Genomic DNA, 21623 nt, shown 5'->3' on the forward strand with positions numbered 1-21623 from the left:
ACTCACATCATCTTGGAGGTGAGGAACTGCCTCCACTCACAAGCAATCATGCAGACAGAGCTTGGTCACCCGTTCTCTGAAGAAGGCTACCACTGTTACTCCTGAATGGGCGCGCAGAGCAGAAAACATGAAACTTTGGCATGCATTGTGCTGTGATGTGTTCTGAATATAAACTTGAATTTTTTAGGCATTGCTATGCATCAGGAAGGCTTTTTTTGGGTAACACCTTTATTAAGATATAACCCACATACCATACAATTCACCCATTTAGAGCATATAATTCAATAGTTTTTTGGTTGTTACATTCAGACTTGTGCAACAATCAATTGTAGAACACTCCCATAACCTCCAAAAGACACCCCTTACTCTTTAGTCTTCAACCTCCCCCACCTTCCCCCCCTCCCCGCCACCCCTAGCAACCACCAACCTACTGTCTGGCTCTCCAGATTTGCCCATCATAGACACTTCATATAAATGAAATGATACATATGTGGTCTTTTGTGACAGGCTTCTGTCACGTAGCAGAATGTTCCCAAGGTTCATCAGTGTTGTGACAGCAATGCTTCATCCCTTTTTACGCCCAAACATATTCCACTGTCTGGATACAGCACATTTTGTTTATCGGCTCATCGGTTGAGGGACATTCAGGTTGTTTCTAACTTTTGGCCACCATGAGTAACGCTGCTGTGAACATGCATGTGTCACTTTCTGTGTGGACCTGTGTTCTCGTGAGCTTGGACACGTGCCTAGGATTGGCACTGCTGGGTAAACGGTGACTCTTTTTCAGGAACTGTCAAACTTTTCCAGAATGGCTGCACCATTTTACATTCCTATCAGCAACACAGAAGCGTTCCAATTTCTCCACATCCTCATCAACACTTGTTTATTGTCCATCTCTTATACCATCGCGGCTATGAAGTGGTTATCTCACATAGCGTTGCATTCTCCTGATGCTGCATTCTCCTGAAGACTAGTGATGCAGAGCATCTTTTCATGTGCTTTCGGCCATTTGTATATATTCTTTAGAGAAATGTCTATTCGGATCCTTCGCCCACTTTAAAATTGGGTTACCTGTCCTTTTATTATTGAAAATGATGAGAACAAAGGCAAGAGAAATGGAGCCAAAATTAAGTCTCCTTCTAGCTTGCAACCCACTGACACCTGAACCACGCACAGCATGACCTTCATGGCTGCCTTAGTGCCCTAATGTTTATGTTTTATTAAAGACTAAAAGTAACCTTAACAGCAGCTAGCCCCTCAAGGTCCTGAAAGCCTTGCTTCCAAATTCCTTAGAGGCTTACGCTATCCCTAACCTCACTAATTAAAAAGCACGTAGTCACCCCTCACAATCCTGGTGCAGCTCTTTCTGCGCATGGGGCCTGTCCCCGTGCTATAATACAATCAACTTTTGCACTAAAAACATCTCAAGAATTCTTGCTTAGCCATTCGCTCTCGAACTCAAAACTTCTAAATTTCATAATTTTGTCAGAAAAGCTTGAGTTTTTAATGACTATCCAGCTGCACTTTAAAACTCAGCCCCAGCCCCAACAGGAATGGGATGGGCTCCTGCAAATTTTGTGTCTCTTCCCAGATAACATCATTCTGGGAAAATTCCAGTCCCTGAAGTTGTGGTTCTTGATTTTCCACACCCCCCCCCCCCCCCCCCCAGTTCACAGATATCCTTGAGAGTCTGATGGACAGTCTCTGAGAGAAAAATGTACATACGCAAATTTGTCTATTTTGCATTTAGTATCAGGGAGTTCCTGGACCTTCCACCATTCAAGCATTGCCTTAGTAAGGTTCTTTCTTTTCATAAGAAGAGTGTACACTTATTTCTAATGATTGTATTGTCAAATGATTTGAACTTGGCCTTAATGGACGACATAAAATGCCCAAATTCTAGGTTCCCACAGAGGAAAAAAGAGTGAACTGGCTGTGAGATTATCGAAACCACACTGTAAAGAAACAGCTTTTATAGAAGATTGCTTTGAAGGCCTGCAGTCCATCATTTCTCCAAATTGTCCCGTGATCAGGCCAGACCATGAGAGCTTTACACCATCACATCTGAGATTGTCTTAGAACTGGTCTCTGATTGCACTTCAGCCTTTGCCATCAGCCCACAATGAAAGCACACTGTAAGGAAACTGTGCAGATTCTATTACTATCAGTTACAAAAATGTTGTAGGACCTCTCCTAAGGCTCATACACGCATTCAAAAAAGATGTGCTTCTCTTCAACCCATGGTCTGTTTTGATCTCGTCAGCACCATAAAGCTGTTACATAATGTTTCCTTCCCCACTTTTGCCCTTAAGAAACTCAGAAGTAAGGGGCACCTGAGCGGTGCAGTCAATTAAGCATCTGACTCTTGATCTTGGCTCAGGTCATGATCTCACAGTTTGCGAGTTCGAGCCCCATGTCCAACTCTGCACTGATGGCACAGAGCCTACTTGGGATTCTGTCTCTCCTTGTCTCTGTCTCTCCCCCACTTATGTGCTCTCTCTCAAAATAAATAATAAACTTAAAAAAAAAAACAACAACAACAACAACAACTCAGGTGTCTGGGTGGCTCAGTTGGTTTAGCATTTGACTTTGGCTCAGGTCATGATCTCACAGTTCGTGGGTTTGAGCCCCATGTCGGGCTCTGTGCTGACAGCTGCTTTGGATTGTGTGTCTCCCTCTGTTCCCCCACCCCCACCCCCACTCATGCTCTGTCTCTCTCTCAGAAATAAATAAACATTAAAAAAACAAACAAACAAACAAACACCTCAGAGGTAAAGTTGCTGCCTGTCCCCAGCAACTGAACTAGATATTCTGTTAATTTGTGAATGGACATTGATGGCCTTCATTTTCCCTTTGCCCTGATTCCACTGTTTCTTTTTGATATGTTTTACATGCGATCTCAAACTGTTTCTAGAACAAGTCAACAAATCTCTTTTTCTAACCTTACCTTTCTGCCCTTGACTGCCATTCATGACACCTGTTTGTTTATGCATGTTCTTAATGACAGAACTTATTTTATAGTTATTTTTCTCACCCGTAACTTTTAGTTTCTGGACTCAAGGGTGTTTTGCAAACAGATTACCATCACCCCAGTTTACCAAGCAATATGTGTCTAGGTAGGAGAAGGAAAGTAGAAATTTTTTTTTTAAGTTGAGAAGACATAACAGAGACAGTGTTGTGTTTTTTTTCTACTTGACAAGATACTTTCATGGTGCTTCCTAGGCTAGGCACTGTTCTATGTACTTTACAAATACTAATCTTCACAAAAACCCTATGAGGGAGGCATGATTATTGCTTCCCGTTTTACAGATGAGAAAGCTGAGGTATGGAGCAGTTAATTAACTTGTGCAAGGTCACAAAGCCAGTTAGCGGTAGAGCCAGGATTAGGAACAGGGTCGCCAGCCTGCAGAGTCTGCACTCTCTACCCCTGGCCTCTGCTAAAGAGAGCCTGGCTCTGGGACCCTGGGTAAGCCACATAAATCACGTGGGAACAATGACACCCACTGCATCCTCGGCTCATTGAAATCAAAGGAGGCTCCACTGAAAGGCAGCATCCTCCCCACAGTGAGAACTCCACTTTGTCCTCTTCAGCTAAAACCTGCATAGAAATCCAGACCAAACTTCACTGGGAATGCCGGCCAAGTGGAATGAGGTAACTCACCCAACACAACGTCATCCGTAAACACCAAAAGTAGATGAGAGCACCCTTACCTTTTCATCTCCTGTGAGCATCCTGATCCTAGAAAGATTTTGTAAAGTGTGGGTTAGGAAACTAGCTCAAATTTAGTTGACACATTTTAATATTTGGCATATCTTCTTGAAAAATGAAGTTGAGAGATTAAATTGCAATCAAACATTTCGACAAATTTAGACAGTTTACTTCAACCAACAATGCAGTATAAGTTTAAGGGTGTACATAGTACCTCATGATTCCTTATGCATCTCCAGTGACTAGAGTCTGTCCTTGCTCCTCCTAGTCAACATGTACCATAGAAACTTGGGGTTGCACCCTACATATTTTAAGTGGAAGCATGGGACAGTCTGACATTCAAAAATCCCCTCATACCAATCCAGATGGGCATCACAGTTTTAGAGTTTGCAAAGCCCTTTCAGAAATGTCTTTTCGGTAAATCCTCTCAACTCCATGACGTACCATCCCCATTTTACAGGTGAGTACAATGAAGCCCAGAATAGTAGCCATTTTTATCCACCTAGTATTCACTTAGTATCTGCTATGTGTAAGACAGCATACTGGATAGAGGCAGGACCTTGTCCCTCCTTTAAGGAGTTTCCAATTTAGTGGGAGAGACAGAAATTAGACAGCACAGTATGGTCAGTGCTTTGAGAAGGGCACACACAAGGCACTGTAAGAAATGAGCAGCTCTCCCTGAGTCTGATCGGGGGCTGTGGGAAGTCTTTGCCAGGCAAGATAATAGGGGCATGTGAAAGAGTTTGGGAAGAGGAGGCTGACCTAAGGGACAGCACGTCCACAGGCACAAAGGGAAAACGTGGTGCATCTAAGGAAGGACATTTATCTGTTGGTTCAAACAATCTGAGCACTTCCACAGTGCTGGGCTTGTGCTGGGTGATGACGCCCCCACGACGAACCAGACTGGCAAAGTCCTTGCCCTCAAGAAGCACAATTCTAAGGGTAGACAGATAATAAAAATGTAAATCAAGTAACAAAATGAGTTCAGAGTGGTGAGTAGTATGAAGGGAGTATGCGTTAGTCTGGACCAGGGTAGTGGCACCAGGGAGAGAAATGGCTGCATCTAAGAGAGATTTGGGAAGCAGAACTGATAGGACCTCCCAATGGCTTGGACCTGGAGGTGTGGGTGAAGAAGGAAATAAGGGGAACTCCTAGCAAATGGCAGACATGAAGCTGTCCTGACATGCAATCTTAGGAGGAGGGAGAACCAAGAGTTCTCTCTTGTGAAAATTCAACATAGGATGCTCACCAGACATTCGAGTAAAGCAGCTCTGGGAGTCAGGTATCTAAGACAGCATCTCTGGAGAGAAGTCAACATGAGCTTTGAATGCAGGGGTCACTGGCCTATAGATGCTCTTAAAAGCTTAAAAAGTGAATGGAATATTCTGGGGAAGTTGAGTGAGAAAACCCATGTCAAAGCCCCGGGGTGGGGGTGAAGGGAGAGGAGAGGCTTCGGAAGAGAAAAAGCCAGAAGAGCAGGTGAGATGGAGGGGCCAGTAAGGTAGGAGAGAAACCAGGAGTGACAGGTCATAGAAGCCAAGAGAGGAAGAGGGATTGGCTAATGTGTGAAATGATGCTCAGGGACTAATTAGATCACTGGTGACCTCGAGAGCAAGAAAGCAGTTTCATGGTAGGGATGGAGGTGGGGTTGGAGGAGGTTAAGAGGGAGGTGAGGAACCAGAAACATCACTGCAGACAACTCTTGCCAGAAATGTTTGGGTGAAAGAAAGGAAATATACAGAGTATGAGACAGAAAGGCACAGGGAACTGAGGTTTTGTTTTGCTTTAAAGAAAGGGGAAATGACAGGATGTTTGTATGCTGAGAGGAAAGGGGCACTGGGGAGGGGAGAGTCGCAGAAGCCCTGTCCCTTCCCTCAGCCGGTGCCTTCTGATGTCTCCAGCTGCCCATTCTAGCTCCTCCACTGATCCATTTCCTGGGATCCTCAGATGCTGGCATCCTTCAGGGCCCCCAGCCCTGCGTACTGCTCTCCTCTCCCTACACATCCTCCTTGGTAGATCATATCAGCGCTCCATGGTTTTAAACACCTTCTGCACCCTGAGATCTTTGTCTCCGCTTTAAACATCTCAGAAATGCACATGCCAAGCATTTCCATCTGACATTCCACAGGCACGCATGCCTAAAACCAGCCTGTCCTCTCCCTCCACCTCTCTCTTATACTTTGTTTGGGGCAAGACAGGGCTTTCTGTCACAATTCTTTCACCCCTATAAACTCTCCCAACCCAACCGGCCAGAAGCAACAACACTGGTACATCAATCTGGATCAGTCTGACTCTGAAATCCATACTTGCATTACCCACTTCTATAGTTACTTTCTCTTCAACTTGTATCATAAAATCCTTATTTTAATTAGTCTACAGCTATTCACAGTGAAGTCATTAAGAGAAAATACCACTTAATAATAAAGAGTAATGTGAGAAAAAAAAGAAGTCTAGCAAAGTGGTTTATTCTTACAAGTTATTGCTGGAGAAAGTTCTTCAAACAAACCAGTGCAGTGAAAATGCCTTAGAGAAGCATCAGGTTTTCAGATTTCTTCCCAACAGTGTTAGGATGTCTCATCTTCACTATTTTTACATGTTCGTGTTTTGACAAGTGCTTCGTCGGGTGATAGCAACTCTTCAGGGTTCATTTTTATTTCCAAGTTTGTGATTTTTTAAAAAGACTACTTTAGGGTGGTGAACTGTTTCACTGTCTTTTCACTCTCTCTTTTAAGTTCTTCAATATGGGCATCCAGGCGCTCTAGAATATGATGGGACCGCAGTTCCTCCTCTTCCAAAAATCTGGTAGCTATTGAACCAAGAGGAGACACAGGCAAGGGACACTGAAGGAGAAACAAATTTGGACATATGTAAGTTGAACAGTAGATTTCTCAGATACATTTTCTAACGAGAAATATTAAAAGGTGACTTAAAATACTTTTTCTTCCAAAGAGATAATTTGTTTTTATCCTAATGATAGGACTAGTAAAAAAGCAGCTGTTCCATAAATGTTAACATAAGACTTCTTCCTTTCTGACACAAGTTGTATAAATGTAAAGTGTCACATAAATATGTTAGTTATGTGCCTAAAGAATATCTCAGTTCAGACTTATATATCCTTTAATACCCTCAGAAGAGAATATACCTAATGCCTGTTATTTTATATTCACTTTTAAAATCTGAATATGTTACTTTGATTTTAAAGCACAGAAAATCTACCGACAACAGATTAGACAGCAAGTGAAATCAATGCTTTCCCTCATCCAAAATCTCAGTCCACACTCCCTCATCTGAAACTCCTAGGGCCACGGTATTTCAGAATCCAGATTTTAGAAAGGTAATATAGGACATGTACCACATACAGTCCATTCTCACGTGCAGTCGTTATTTTCTATATACAGTCCCCTCAAACACTGAGTTAGTGAATAAAGAATCATTGCTCCTTGGGAAAATATACACACACACAATCTCACACAGACTACCATCCTAAAAACAACTCCTCCTGGTAGAATCCATTTTCTTTATTTTACATAAGAGAAAACGAGGTGCAAAAGTGTGAAGTGACTTGCCAGAGGCCACCCCACTAACGGGTGCCAGAGTTGGGGTTCCAACCCTGTTTACCAGGCCCCAGAGCCCGAGCTCCCTGTGCTACACTGTGCTGTCCCCACGTCGTCCCCACTCTGGTCACCTCTGTGTGACAGCTGGACAGGAGGGCAAAGCACCACCTCAACCAATCTCAGCTGGGGACGTGTAAGCGGGGATCCAACCTTTTCACAGCTCCTCACAGGACCACGAATGACTGTGGGAGTCCCTCAAGTATTGAACAGGGTGTTAAATAGTTAAGCGAGTAGGAGAATTCACAAATACAGAATCCGTGATGAATAAGGATCAACTGTATTACCTTAGTGGAGTCTGAGGTAACGTCTCATAATCAAATACACTGATATTTCTGAAGCAAAATACTAAGTGGGATAAAGAGTCTATACATATTAGCACATCAGTTCAGTTCAGGTCAGGTTTTAGTGCCAAAAAGGTTTTGCTGCCAAACTTAGGAAGAAAGTTTTCAGGATGTTTTTAGGTCTCAGAATTACATGTAAGTGAAGCGGAGATTTCTTTTAACAATGAAAAGAAAACTCTTCCATGAACCTGTTGGCATATGCAAAGGTCAGAAATACTGCATTTTCACAGGGATAGGACCATGTAACTGGTGACGGTAATGAAAATCTGGCCAGAGGCAAGGGCTTCGGTAGAGAACGCAGACAAATGGTGGAGTCTGCACAGTGGCTGCAGGAATATGGAGCAGCGAGTGTCGCACTGGGGTACCCAGTCCACGTCTGGACACGTCAGGCGCAGTTCCTTCCTCCGCCTCAACCCACCCGCTTTCTCCCTTTCCCAAGTTGCTTCCTTTCTTCTTCACTGGCTAGGCCTCACGACCATCTTGGCATCCAGAGATATTCCTTGACCCTCTACAAATTGACCTCTCTGAAATACAAAATTGACCCTCTCTGAAAAAGGCAGGAAAGGAATTTCCAATTAGGGTTAAAAACAAATGAATGGGGGTGCCTGGGTGGCTCAGTTGGGTAAGACTTCGACTCTTGGTTTCTGCTCAGGTCATGATCCTGGTGAGTTCGAACCCCACCATCGGGGTCTGTGCTGACAGCAGGAAGCCTGCTTGGGAATCTCTGTCTCCTTCTCTCTGTCCCACCCCTGCATTCACTGGTTCTCTCTCTCTCTCTCAAAATAAATAAACAAACCAAAAAAAAAAGATACAAATGAATGGTTATGTTAATTTTCAAAACTAAGATGTATTTTGAAAAGTAATCATGGCTGAAATGTGTCTTCATGAGTAAAACTGCAAGACAGAAATACATGAACATAATAAAGAGTACTTAAGGTAGAGAACCAGTAAGGAAAAACAAAACCAAAACAAAACAGAAAACCATCACCCTGCTTTACCCTTAAAGTAAAAAATAAAATCAAACTAAATAGACTTAATAAACTAATAAGATCAGAACATTTCCATACCGAAGACATAAACTCTTCCTGGTCATTTATACTCTCAGAGACAGTGTCAGAAAAACTGGCATCATTTGTATCTAGCGCTGAAGGCAAAGAGCTAGTTTTACACAGAAAGTTAGAAGGCAAAGAGATGGTGGAACTGCAAGGGCTGATCTGAGAGCTCAGGGGGCTGAGGACTCTGGACATGGGCTCTATACTATCCAACGCCTGTCGTCTCGGAGAATGAAGACCTGTTTTGCAGTGCTCAGTCTTTACTCCATCGTGTCTGTACGGGCCACGGGTTGGCCTGGATAGCAGATTAGAAAACAAAACAAATATACATTGTAGTAACTTTTCTCTTTCAACACAGAACCGCTGCAGGAAGTTCACTTAAAAACAAAGGAATAGCCTAACCAGTAAGGCTGTAATTTACTAAAAGAGCAGCCCACTCGGACTACATGCTCTTTCTATCCAGTCAGGCCCCAAACATCCAACCCCCGCCACCAGGCCTCAGCCCTCACGCGGAGACAAACTGCCATAGTGTGTTTGGTGCTAGGACAGAGGGAAGTACTGTGCGCATGAGCAGGGTGCCTGACATCATCTGGGGTCGAGGTGGCAGTGGAGGAGAGGGGTCGGCAGAGGCTTTGGTAGGTAGGAAACACGTCAGCTGTAGAGTAAGAGCTGAAGCCAGGTGGGTTTTCACTGAATGCTGACTTCTTATGGTAAGAGCTTATAATTAATTGACCAACATTACAAAGGAAGCTTTCTTTATGTGAAAAGCCAATTTCTACTTTTAAGGTACAAGTGGGGCTACAGAGGGGGGAGGCAGCATGGAAAGTCTCAGGGGAGGAAGGACGTTGTTTATGCATGCGTCCAGAGTGTCTGAAACTAAAGCTTGAAGGAAGTGCCATACAACCACCCGCCGCATTTTATCCTCATGGCAGCTTTACTTGTCCACACTGTACTTCAAAATCAGACATAGAGTCGTTTGAGGAAGATTTAATATCTGTAGTCTGAAATCGTGCTCAAACGACAGTTCCAATAGTACACATTTTAAGTAAACTGTGAAGAAATTTTACTTGGACTCCGTATTCTTGAACTCAGGTACTCTGCTGTGTGCCGGTTTAAAGATTCTCTCATGGTTTTTTTTGCATATCTGAGTAGAAATCTCCAGCTTAGATTTAGTATCCATCAACTCTTTCTGCAGTTGTTGATTTTCAGACACTAATTTATTTAAGGCCTCAATATAATTCTCCTGGAGGTCTGCTAGTGAAATCTCTTTTGCCTAATAAAAGAGAATGCTAGAGTTACTTAATTTGTAGAAGAATATTTGTGATCTGGGAGACTGCTGGTGGGAAATTACATTTCTTTCAGTTATAACTAGTTCATCTGTAGCTTTACTTTGGAAAAAGTGAATACTTGTGTTTGGCCCCCTATGAGAAAAAAAAGTGTTGTCTCTTACAGTAAATGGGGGGGTGGGGGGAATTAGGAGCACAATGGGCTTCCCTGATGAGCCAAGGAATACCTACGGAGCTAGAGGAAGGCTGGAACTCAGATGGAGGAAAGCTACAAGTAGAGTCAGAAACAAAGAAAAGAAAGAAAATAGCAGCCATGGGTTCTTCCAGAGTATCTACAAAAGAAGACCGAGAGACCTAGTTCAAAGAAAGGCATTTGAGCAGAAGGTTCTGAAAAGTACTCTGCTCTTCAGGACTTTTACATAACATCGGCACCTATTCTGGGACGTGAAATCAATATGAACTACGTGGTAAAGCTGCATGCAAGTATAAGGTGGAGATTCCTACTCTGATCTGGTATAGGTTCTAAGATCATTCATTTTATTGCTTTTCTATCTAGGTGTCTGCTGGTAAAACAGTACCTGAAAAAACAGTAGTCTGGACCGTTTTTGTTTTTTTTTTTCTAATGACAAAATCTTTCAGTAACATTTTGAAAAATTATGGCAATCTTGTTTGGAATTTAATATGATGTTTAGCTTGGTCTTTTCTGTAAAGAATTTTCTAGAAATAAGCTGGTCAAAAGTAGTTTAACAAACAGAATTTAAAATATAAACTTTAAGATGCAGCATCCAATTATCTGTGTACCAACAGTGATGTAAGTTACAAAATTTTTCAATAAGTTGCCAATGCCAGATAAAATCTTAAAAAAAAAAACAACTGCAGGATACAGGAGTTAAACTACAAACTACTGTCGATTTTTTAAGTGTGGCATATAATTTATTTTATCAGAGTTACTGCTTTCATTATTAAGATAATTAATTTTGTTACAATAGTTATTTAATCCAAACATTCATTTGTAAAAGTAATTCCACCTTCCTAGGTGATAAAACACAAACAGGAACCTTCTAATAATTATTCTTAATACATACAACATGTTCACACTGTGTGTAACTTCAAAACCAGAGGAAGTTTAAACGACTTGATGGGATTTTGACCAACCAGAGTCTGATGTTTGATGTCATTAAATATACTTTTTTTAAAAAGATAGTGCTTGCTTTTGCCAGGCATCTTTTGAAGTTTTCTCAAATTTATTAGTTTATTAGCAACAATTCAGATAAGTGAATGTGAAAGGTAATATAAAAACTGCATGCCACACACATGCCCAGCTATTTGTAAAGAAAGGACAAGACTACCACTGTTAGATGGGGTTTCATGAGAAATTAAACTCAACAGAATCTCTGGTCATAGTCTGGTTTAAGCACCCCTGACAGTTCCCAACTCTTAAATATGAATAGGCAATCACTGCATAAGATAAGATTCTCTCAATCAAGTACTACTAAATCCTGAGTCTTTTGAAGATTCTGTGGTGTAAATGAGGCTGGATCTTGACTTTCTCCACTACTAGCTTAGTATTGGCTTTATCAGGGCAAACAAAAATCAACTATCTTCCTTCCTCCCTCCCTTCCTTCCTTCCTTCCTTCCTCCCTCCCTCTCCTGGCACCCCCCCCTCCCCGCCATGAGTCCAACTTCCCCCTTACAATTTAGCTGCTGTCTCCTCTCCCCTTTTTCCTATCCTTGTAGGCTTGCACTTAAAAAAATCCTTTCATGGGACACCTGGGTGGCTCAGTCAGTTAAGCATCCAACTCTTGATTTCAGCTTAGGTCATGATCTCACAGTTCGTGAGATGGAGCCCCCACATCAGGGTCTGACAGCGTGGAGCCTGCTTAGGATTCTCTCTCCCCCTCTCTGTGCCCCTCCCCCGCTTGCACACACTCTCACTCACTCTTCTCTCTCTCAAAATAAGTAAACTCTTAAAAAAATTACTAAAATTAAGAAAAATCCATTCATTACAGTTTTAGAGGGATTTGGGAGGGAGCAAAATGAGATGCATTATTTTCATCTGCCACCTTAAATGGTGACGTAATATTTCATAGTATAGATAGGCACAGATGAACCATCCCTCTATAGGTTAACATTTAGCTTATTTCAAATTTTTAGACATTGAAAATAGCATCAAAATGACCATTTCTGCACATTTGCTCCTATAAGATGGGTTCTTTGGAAATGCAAACTGGTATGACCTTTCTGGAGAACTATTCTGCAATGACTATCAAAATCAGAAATGCAGATGATCCAGGACTTTATAGGCTATCTATATTTACAAGTTTAATGGACATTGCTAAATTGTCCTCTAGAAAGGCCATATCTATTCACTTTCTCGTTAACAGAGCTTAAGAGTCTATTGCCCTATATCCTTGCCAATACTGATTATACTCATTTTTAAAAATCACTGTCAAGCCAGTTAGCAAAAAAATATTTATTTTGTTTTGGTTATAGGGAGGTTAAATAAGCTTTTCTTGGTCACTAGATTTTTGCATTACTTCTATGAATTATCTGTTCTTTGTCCACTTTTCTACTGGAATCCGATCTTTTTATTACCTTTGCAGGAAATCCTTACATTAATATTTTTAATTAAAAAAATTTTTTTAAAGTTTATTTTTGAGAGAGAGAGAGACAGAGACAGAGACAGAGAATGAACAGGGGAAGGGAAGAGGGAGACACAGAATCCAAAGCAGGTTCCAGACTGTGAGAGTCAGCACAGAGCCTGACACAGGGCTCAAACCCACAAACCGTGAGATCATGACCTGGGTTGAAGTTGGACGTTTGACCAACTGAGCCACCCAGGTGCCCCATATTAATATTTTATATTAACCTTTTGACTATGTACAAATTGTTTTCCCCAACTCTATTAGTCTTATTTTATGGGGTCTTATGCCATCCACAAATTTTACATTTTTATGTTGTAAAATTGTTTATGCTGTAAAATTCTTTATGCATTCATGATGCTAAGAGAATCTTACTGTCCCAAAAGATTATAAAGATAGTCCCCAATATTTTCTTTTACTTGAAATAAAGTATTCATTTAGTATTTTGTATTTTGCACTTTCTCCCACCCCAGCCCCCATAAACCATGATTATGAAATTAAAACTACTTAATAGCAAATAGGGGCTGTGTAACCATACATCTCTGAAGGCACACACTCTCTGGAAGTGCAGAAAAAAAGAATTTCTACAATCTTCGGGCATCTGACCAACATCAAGAAGAGATGGGTCAGAACAGATGGGTCATTTTGCAAATTACAAGAATTTTATTAAAAAATAGCTAAAAGGACATCCACAGGGTTTATAACTCACTGTTAAGTAAGCATATTCTGCCCGCTTCACAGGAGCTGGTACACACTTCTTACCCTCCTTACTGGTTTACTTTCACTCTCCTAAGGCAAGAATCCTCAGCCATCCTTGTGTCTGTTACACTGTCTACTAAAATACTTTGAATGTAAAAGATTCTAGAATATTTGACTAAATTAATTATACCTTATAGAAGTATAATTAAAACCAAATTATGTAAAAGGTGATATACTTTATAAGGACAAGATATTATGAACATAGTACCTACAACAGTAATAATAGTACGTAACATTTACTGCATACTTACTACATTCCAGACACTATGCTGAGCACTTTATATACACGCTCCCTATTAAGAACACAGACTATACATATATTTTGTCATATGCATAATGAAAAAAAAATCTTCCAATTGCTGAAGTGGAGAGTGATATTTTGCTCATTTCCATCATTGTCTTGACTTCTTTGAGAATGTTTCTGCAGAAGGAGCATTCCATTGTTTGATCTTAACTCTGTCTTTACAACATCAATATTTAAAGCTACTTCTTTAAAAGGCTTGGGTAACAGAAAAAGACTTAAGTTTCTATTTATGTACCTCATGTAAACCCAATTCCAATTTCATCACCATTTCAGAAAGATGATGATTTTCTAACTTGAGTGACTCCATCTGATCCAAAATCTCCTGAGAAGGGAAAAGCAGAAAAAAACAAACATAACAAATAAATCAAATGCATCTACAAAAGTTTTCCATACATAATTTTCATCAGGTAAAGACGCATTTTCCATTCGTACGCGCGCACACACACACACACACACACACACACACAAACATACACACACGTATATAAATATCTTCCTAAAAAAATTGTTTAAAAAGGTGTGTCAAGATGAATTAACATACATGCATTTAATATATTCTAAGAAGGGGCACCTGGGTGGCTCAGTCAGTTAAGTGTCCAACTTCAGCTCAGGTCATGATCTCCCCGGTCCATGAGTTTGAGCCCTGCGTCAGGCTCTGTGCTGACAGCTCAGAGCCTGGAGCCTGTTTCAGATTCTTTGTCTCCCTCTTTCTCTGCCCCTCCCCCGCTCACACTCTAGCTCTCAAAAATGAATCAATGTTAAAAAAAAAAAAAAAATGAACGAGTTCACTGGTAAATCCCTCCCGCTCTCTAGCATCAGCCTCCTCTCATGTGGCTTCTACCTCCCACATCACATGGACTGTGCTCCGTACACAAGAGAATATAGGCACACCTAAGGGATACTGCAGGTTCAGTTCCAGAGCACCACAAGAAAGCAAGTACCATAATAAAATGAGTCAAATGAATATTCCAGTTTCCCAGGGCATATAATTTACACACTTTAATTTAAAAATACTTTTTTGGGGCACCTGGGTGGCCCAGCTGGTTAAGCTTCTGACTTTTTTTTTTAAATATATGAAATTTATTGTCAAATTGGTTCCCATACAACACCCAGTGCTCATCCCAACTCTTCAATACCCATCACCCACCCTCCCCTCCCTCCCACCCTCCACCAACCCTGAGTTTATTCTCATTTTTTAAGAGTCTCTTATGCTTTGGCTCTTTCCCACTCTAACCTCTTTTTTTTTTCTTCCCTTCCCCCATGGGTTCTTGTTAAGTTTCTCAGGATTCACATAAGAGTGAAAACATATGGTATCTGTCTTTCTCTGTATGGCTTATTTCACTTAGCATAACACTCTCCAGTTCCATCCACATTGCCACAAAGGGCCATATTTCATTCTTTCTCATTGCCACGTAGTACTCCATTGTGTATATAAACCACAATTTCTTTATCCATTCATCAGTTGATGGACATTTAGGCTCTTTCCATAATTTGGCTATTGTTGAGAGTGTTGCTATAAACATTGGAGTACAAGTGCCCCTATGCATCAGTACGCCTATATCTCTTGCGTAAATTCCTAGCAGTGCTACTGCTGGGTCATAGGGTAGGTCTATTTTTAATTTTCTGAGGAACCTCCACACTGTTTTCCAGAGTGGCTGCACCAGTTTGCATTCCCGCCAACAGTGCAAGAGGGTTCCCGTTTCTCCACATCCTCTCCAGCATCCATAGTCTCCTGATTTGTTCGTTTTGGCCACTCTGACTGGCGTGAGGTGATATCTGACTGTGGTTTTGATTTGTATTTCCCTGATGAGGAGCGATGTCGAGCATCTTTTCATGTGCCTGTTGGCCATGCAAATGTCTTCTTTAAAGAAGTGTCTATTCGTGTTTTCTGCCCAATTTCTTCACTGGATTCTTTGTTTTTCGGGTGTGGAGTTTGGTGAGCTCTTTATAGATTTTGGATACTAGCCCTTTGTCCAATATGTCATTTGCAAATATCTTTTCCCATTCCGTTGGTTGCCTTTTAGTTTTGTTGATTGTTTCCTTTGCTGTGCAGAAGATTTTTACCTTCATGAGGTCCCAATAGTTCATTTTTGCTTTTAATTCCCTTGCCTTCGGGGACGTGTCAAGTTAGAAATTGCTGTGGCTGAGGTCAGAGAGGTCTTTCCTGCTTTCTCCTCTAGGGTTTTGATGGTTTCCTGTCTCACATTCAGGTCCTTTATCCATTCTGAGTTTATTTTTGTGAATGGTGTGAGAAAGTGGTCTAGTTTCAACCTTCTGCATGTTGCTGTCCAGTTCTCCCAGCACCATTTGTTAAAGAGACTTTTTTCCATTGGATATTCTTTCCTGCTTTGTCAAAGATTAGTTGGCCATACTTTTATGAGTCTAGTTCTGGGGTTTCTATTCTATTCCATTGGTCTATGTGTCTGTTTTTGTGCCAATACCATGCTGTCTTGATGATTACAGCTTTGTAGTAGAGGCTAAAGTCTGGGATTGTGATGCCTCCCACTTTGGTCTTCTTCTTCAAAATTACTTTGGCTATTCGGGGCCTTTTGTGGTTCCATATGAATTTTAGGATTGCTTATTCTAGCTTCGAGAAGAATGCTGGTGCAATTTTGATTGGGATTGCATTGAATGTGTAGATAGCTTTGGGTAGTATTGACATTTTGACAATATTTATTCTTCCAACCCATGAGCATGGAATGTTTTTCCATTTCTTTATATCTTCTTCAATTTCCTTCATAAGCTTTCTATAGTTTTCAGCACACAGATCTTTGACATCTTTGGTTACATTTATTCCTAGGTATTTTATGCTTCTTGGTGCAATTGTGAATGGAATCAGTTTCTTTATTTGTCTTTCTGTTGCTTCATTATTAGTGTATAAGAATGCAATTGATTTCTGTACATTGATTTTGTATCCTGCAACTTTACTGAATTCATGTATCAGTTCTAGCAGACTTTTGGTGGAGTCTATCGGATTTTCCATGTATAATATCATGCCATCTGCAAAAAGTGAAAGCATAACTTCATCTTTGCCAATTTTGATGCCTTTGATTTCCTTTTGTTGTCTGATTGCTGATGCTAGAACTTCCAACACTATGTTAAACAACAGCGGTGAGAGTGGACATCCCTGTCATGTTCCTGATCTCAGGGAAAAAGCTCTCAGTTTTTCCCCATTGAGGATGTTAGCTGTGGGCTTTTCATAAATGGCTTTTATGATGTTTAAGTATGTTCCTTCTATCCCGACTTTCTCGAGGGTTTTTATTAAGAAAGGATGCTGAATTTTGTCAAATGCTTTTTCTGCATCGATTGACAGGATCATATAGTTCTTATCTTTTCTTTTATTAATGTGATGTATCATGTTGATTGATGTGCGAATATTGAACCAGCCCTGCATCCCAGGAATGAATCCCACTTGATCATGGTGAATAATTCTTTTTATATGCTGTTGAATTCGATTTGCTAGTATCTTATTGAGAATTTGTGCATCCATATTCATCAGGGATATTGGCCTGTAGTTCTCTTTTTTTACTGGGTCTCTGTCTGGTTTGGGAATTAAAGTAATACTGGCTTCATAGAATGAGTCTGGAAGTTTTCCTTCCCTTTCTATTTTTTGGAATAGCTTGAGAAGGACAGGTATTATCTCTGCTTTAAATGTCTGGTAGAACTCCCCTGGGAAGCCATCTGGTCCTGGACTCTTATTTGTTGGGAGATTTTTGATAACTTATTCAATTTCTTCCCTGCTTATGGGTCTGTTCAAGCTTTCTATTTCCTCCTGATTGAGTTTTGGAAGTGTGTGGGTGTTTAGGAATTTGTCCATTTCTTGAGGTTGTCCAGTTTGTTGGCATATAGTTTTTCATAGTATTCCCTGATAATTGCTTGTGTTTCTGAGGGATTGGTTGTAATAATTCCATTTTCATTCATGATTTTATCTATTTGGGTCATCTCCCTTTTCTTTTTGAGAAGCCTGGCTAGACATTTATCAATTTTATTTTTTCAAAAAACCAACTCTTGGTTTCATTGATCTGCTCTACAGTTTTTTTCGATTCTATATTGTTTATTTCTGCTCTGATCCTTATTATTTCTCTTCTTCTGCTGGGTTTAGGGTGTCTTTGCTGTTCTGCTTCTATTTCTTTTAGGTGTGCTGTTAGATTTTGTATTTGGGATTTTTCTTGTTTCTTGAGATAGGCCTGGATTGCAATGTATTTTCCTCTCAGGACTGGCTTCGCTGCATCCAAAAGCATTTGGATTGTTGTATTTTCATTTTTGTTTGTTTCCATATATTTTTAAATTTCTGCTCTAATTGCCTGGTTGACCCATTCATTCTTTAGTAGGGTGTTCTTTAACCTCCATGTTTTTGGAGGTTTTCCAGACGTTTTCTGTGGTTGATTTCAAGCTTCATAGCATTGTGGTCTGAAAGTATGCATGGTGTGATCTCAATTCTTGTATACTTATGAAGGGCTGTTTTGTGACCCAGTATGTGATCGATCTTGGAGAATGTTCCATGTGCACTCCAGAAGAAAGTATATTCTGTTGCTTTGGGATGCAGAGTTCTAAATGTATCTGTCAAGTCCATCTGATCCAATGTATCATTCAGGGCCCTTGTTTCTTTATTGACCGTGTGTCTAGATGATCTATCCATTGCTGTGAGTGGGGTGTTAAAGTCCTCTGCAATTACCACATTCTTATCAATAAGGTTGCTTATGTTTGTAATTGTTTTATATATTTGGGGGCTCCCGTATTCGGCACATAGACATTTACAATTGTTAGCTCTTCCTGATGGATAAACCCTGTAATTATTATATAATGCCCTTCTTCATCTCTTGTTACAGCTTTAATTTAAAGTCTAGTTTGATATAAGTATGGCTACTCCAGCTCTCTTTTGACTTCCAGTAGCATGATAAATAGTTCTCCTCTCTCACTTTCAATCTGAAGGTGTCCTCAGGTCTAAAATGAGTCTCTTGTAGACAGCAAATAGATGGGTCTTGTTTTTTTATCCATTCTGATACCCTATGTCTTTTGGTTGGCACATTTAGTCATTTACATTCAGTGTTATTATAGAAAGAGATGGGTTTAGAGTCATTGTGATGTCTGTAGGTTTCATGCTTGTAGTGATGTCTCTGGTACTTTGTCTCACAGGATCCCCCTTAGGATCTCTTGTAGGGCTGGTTTAGTGGTGATGAATTCCTTCAGTTTTTGTTTGTTTGGGAAGACCTTTATCTCTCCTTCTATTCTAAAGGACAGATTTGCTGGATAAAGGATTCTCGGCTGCATATTTTTTTCTGTTCATCACATTGAAGATTTCCTGCCATTCCTTTCTGGTCTGCCAAGTTTCAGTAGAGAGATCAGTCACAAGTCTTATCGGTCTCCCTTTATATGTTAGAGCACGTTTATCCCTAGCTGCTTTCAGAATTTTCTCCTTATCCTTGTATTTTGCCAGTTTCACTATGATATGTTGTGCAGAAGATCAATTCAAGTTACGTCTGAAGGGAGTTCTCTGTGCCTCGGATTTCAATGCTTTTTTCCTTCCCCAGATTAGGGAAGTTCTCAGCTTTGATTTCTTCAAATACACCTTCAGCACCTTTCCCTCTCTCTTCCTCCTCTGGAATACCAATTATGCGTATATTATTTCTCTTTAGTGCATCACTTAGTTCTCTAATTTTCCCCTCATACTCCTGGATTTTTTTATCTTTTTCTCAGCTTCCTCTTTTTCCATAATTTTATCTTCTCAATCCCCTATTCTCTCTTCTGCCTCTTCAATCTGAGCCGTGGTTGTCTCCATTTTATTTTGCAGCTTATTTATAGCATTTTTTAGCTCCTCCTGGCTGTTCCTTAGTCCCTTGATCTCTGTAGCAATAGATTCTCTGCTGTCCTCTATACTGTTTTCAAGCCCAGTGATTAATTTTATGACTATTATTCTAAATTCACTTTCTGTTACATTGTTTAAATCCTTTTTGATCAGTTCGTTAGCTGTCGTTGTTTCCTGGAGATTCTTTTGAGGGGAATTCTTCCATTTCGTCATTTTGGATAGCCCCTGGAGTGGTGCGGAACTGCAGGGCACTTCCCCTGTGCTGTCTTGAATAACTTGCATTGGTGGGCGGGGCCGCAGTCAGACCTGATGTCTGCCCCCAGCCCCCCCGCTGGGGCCACAGTCAGACTGGTGTGTACCTTCTCTTCCCCTCTCCTAAGAGCAGAATTCACTGTGCGGTGGCGTGGCCCGTCTGGGCTACTTGCACACTGCCAGGCTTGTGGTGCTGGGGATCTAGCGAATTAGCTGGGGTGGATCGGCAAGGTGCACGGGGGCGGGAGGGGCAGGCTCAGCTCGCTTTTCCTTTGGAGATCCGCTTCAGGAGGGGCCCTGCGGCACCGGGAGGGAGTCAGACCCGCTGCCAGAGGGATGGATCCGCAGAAACACAGCGTTGGGTGTTTGCGTGGTGCCAGCAAGTTCCCTAGCAGGAACTGGTTCCCTTTGGGATTTTGGCTGGGGGATGGGCGAGGGAGATGGCGCTGGCGAGCGCCTTTGTTCCCTGCCAAGCTGAGCTCTGTCGTCCAGGGCTCAACAACTCTCTCTCCCGTTGCCCTCCAGTCATCCCGCTCTCGGAGCAGAGCTGTTAGCTTATAAGCTTCCAAATGTTAAGTCCTGATTGCTGTTCAAACACACTCCGTCCAGCCCCTCTGCTTTTGCAAGCCAGACTCGGGGGCTCTGCTTGGCCAGCGGGCTGCCCCTCCGCCACGGCTCCCTCCCGCCAGTCCGTGTAGTGTGCACCGCCTCGCCGCCCTTCCTACCCTCTTCCGTGGGCCTCTCGTCTGCGCTTAGCTCCGGAGACTCCGTTCTGCTTGTCTTCTGGTGGTTTTCTGAGTTATTTAGGCAGGTGTGGGTGGAATCTAAGTGATCAGCAGGACGCGCGGCGAGCCCAGCGTCCTCCTATGCCACCATCTTCCCTCCTCTTGGAATCCCAAGCTTCTGACTCTTGATTTCAGCTCAGGTCATGATCTCACAGTTCATGGGATCGGTTCACAGGATCAAGCCCCACATCTGCCTCTGTGCTGACAGCGTGGAACCTGCTTGGGATTCTCTCTCTCCCTCTCTCTCTCTCTGCCCCTCCCCTGCTGTGTGTGCTCTCTCTCTCAAAAATAAATTATTTTTAAAAATGAAAATAAAATATTTTTTTTTGCTAGAAGATGCTAACCATCACCTGAACTTCTGGCAAGTTATAATTACTGATCACAGATTACCATACAAACATAATAATAATGAGAACATTTACAAAATATTCCAAGAATTACCAAAATGTAACACAGAAACACGAGCAAATACTGTTGGAAAGATGGCACCAAGAGATTTGCTCATCACAGGGCTCAAACCAAAGTGCAAAAAGAGGAGGCATGCCTGTAACCTACCTTCAGTCCTCATTCTCAAGTTGTGTGCTTGGCCATTCCAACTTGAAAAGACTCCTGCCTTCCTTGGTTTCCTGCTTCCTTTGTGAAAACTATCTCATTTCCCTCCTTATCCCCTTCTTTTCTCAGCTCTATTCTAAAACCTTTTTACCCTAAATGAGTAGTTTCCTAAGTTTGGTTCAGTCTCAGCTCTTTATCTCTATGCTTTCTTCCCATAATTTCTCAGTCTCTCAGGGTGTTTCAAAGGCCAACTCCATGCAGAGATTTCCACAGACAAATGCCTCACCTCGATTTTAATCTTGAACTCCAGCCTTCTGTGGAATCATCTATTAGATATTTCCATATGAAAGTCCAGCTTTTATCTCAAACCAGTTCCCTCCACCAGCTTCCCTATTTTGTGTAACTTTCATACAAATGCAGTATCAGCCCCAATCTGCTCCCATCTTTTATTTCACTAAAAAGCATCACTTTTACTCAATTGCCCATGTTGCAATCCTGAGTGACATCCTCCCTTAACTCTA

The 21623-nt window shown here is 41.4% G+C and overlaps 1 protein-coding gene across 10 annotated transcripts in view; it reads right to left on the bottom strand.

The window, feature by feature from the left end:
* Nucleotides 1–398: 398 nt before the first annotated feature.
* CEP63 (centrosomal protein 63) overlaps nucleotides 399–21623 on the bottom strand; it is a 68966-nt gene continuing 47741 nt past the window's right edge. For 5 of the 10 annotated variants that reach the window (XM_019437106.2, XM_019437099.2, XM_053903796.1 and 2 more), the window contains 4 exons: nucleotides 13943–14029; nucleotides 9784–9989; nucleotides 8732–9011; nucleotides 6159–6549 (listed from right to left, as the gene is read on the bottom strand). In XM_019437106.2, the coding sequence (XP_019292651.2) occupies nucleotides 6391–6549; nucleotides 8732–9011; nucleotides 9784–9989; nucleotides 13943–14029 (732 nt within the window). In that variant the 3' untranslated portion in view covers nucleotides 6159–6390. Of the gene's footprint in view, nucleotides 3740–6158; nucleotides 6550–8731; nucleotides 9012–9783; nucleotides 9990–12663; nucleotides 13434–13942; nucleotides 14030–21623 lie in introns of those variants that run through there. The other 5 variants (XR_002076670.2, XR_008422579.1, XM_019437116.2 and 2 more) reach the window with 5 other exon arrangements.

The sequence above is a fragment of the Panthera pardus genome, unplaced genomic scaffold (genome assembly GCF_024362965.1).
Source record: "Panthera pardus isolate Hobbes unplaced genomic scaffold, ASM2436296v1 HiC_scaffold_16, whole genome shotgun sequence".
In the NCBI taxonomy this organism is placed as follows: domain Eukaryota; kingdom Metazoa; phylum Chordata; class Mammalia; order Carnivora; family Felidae; genus Panthera; species Panthera pardus.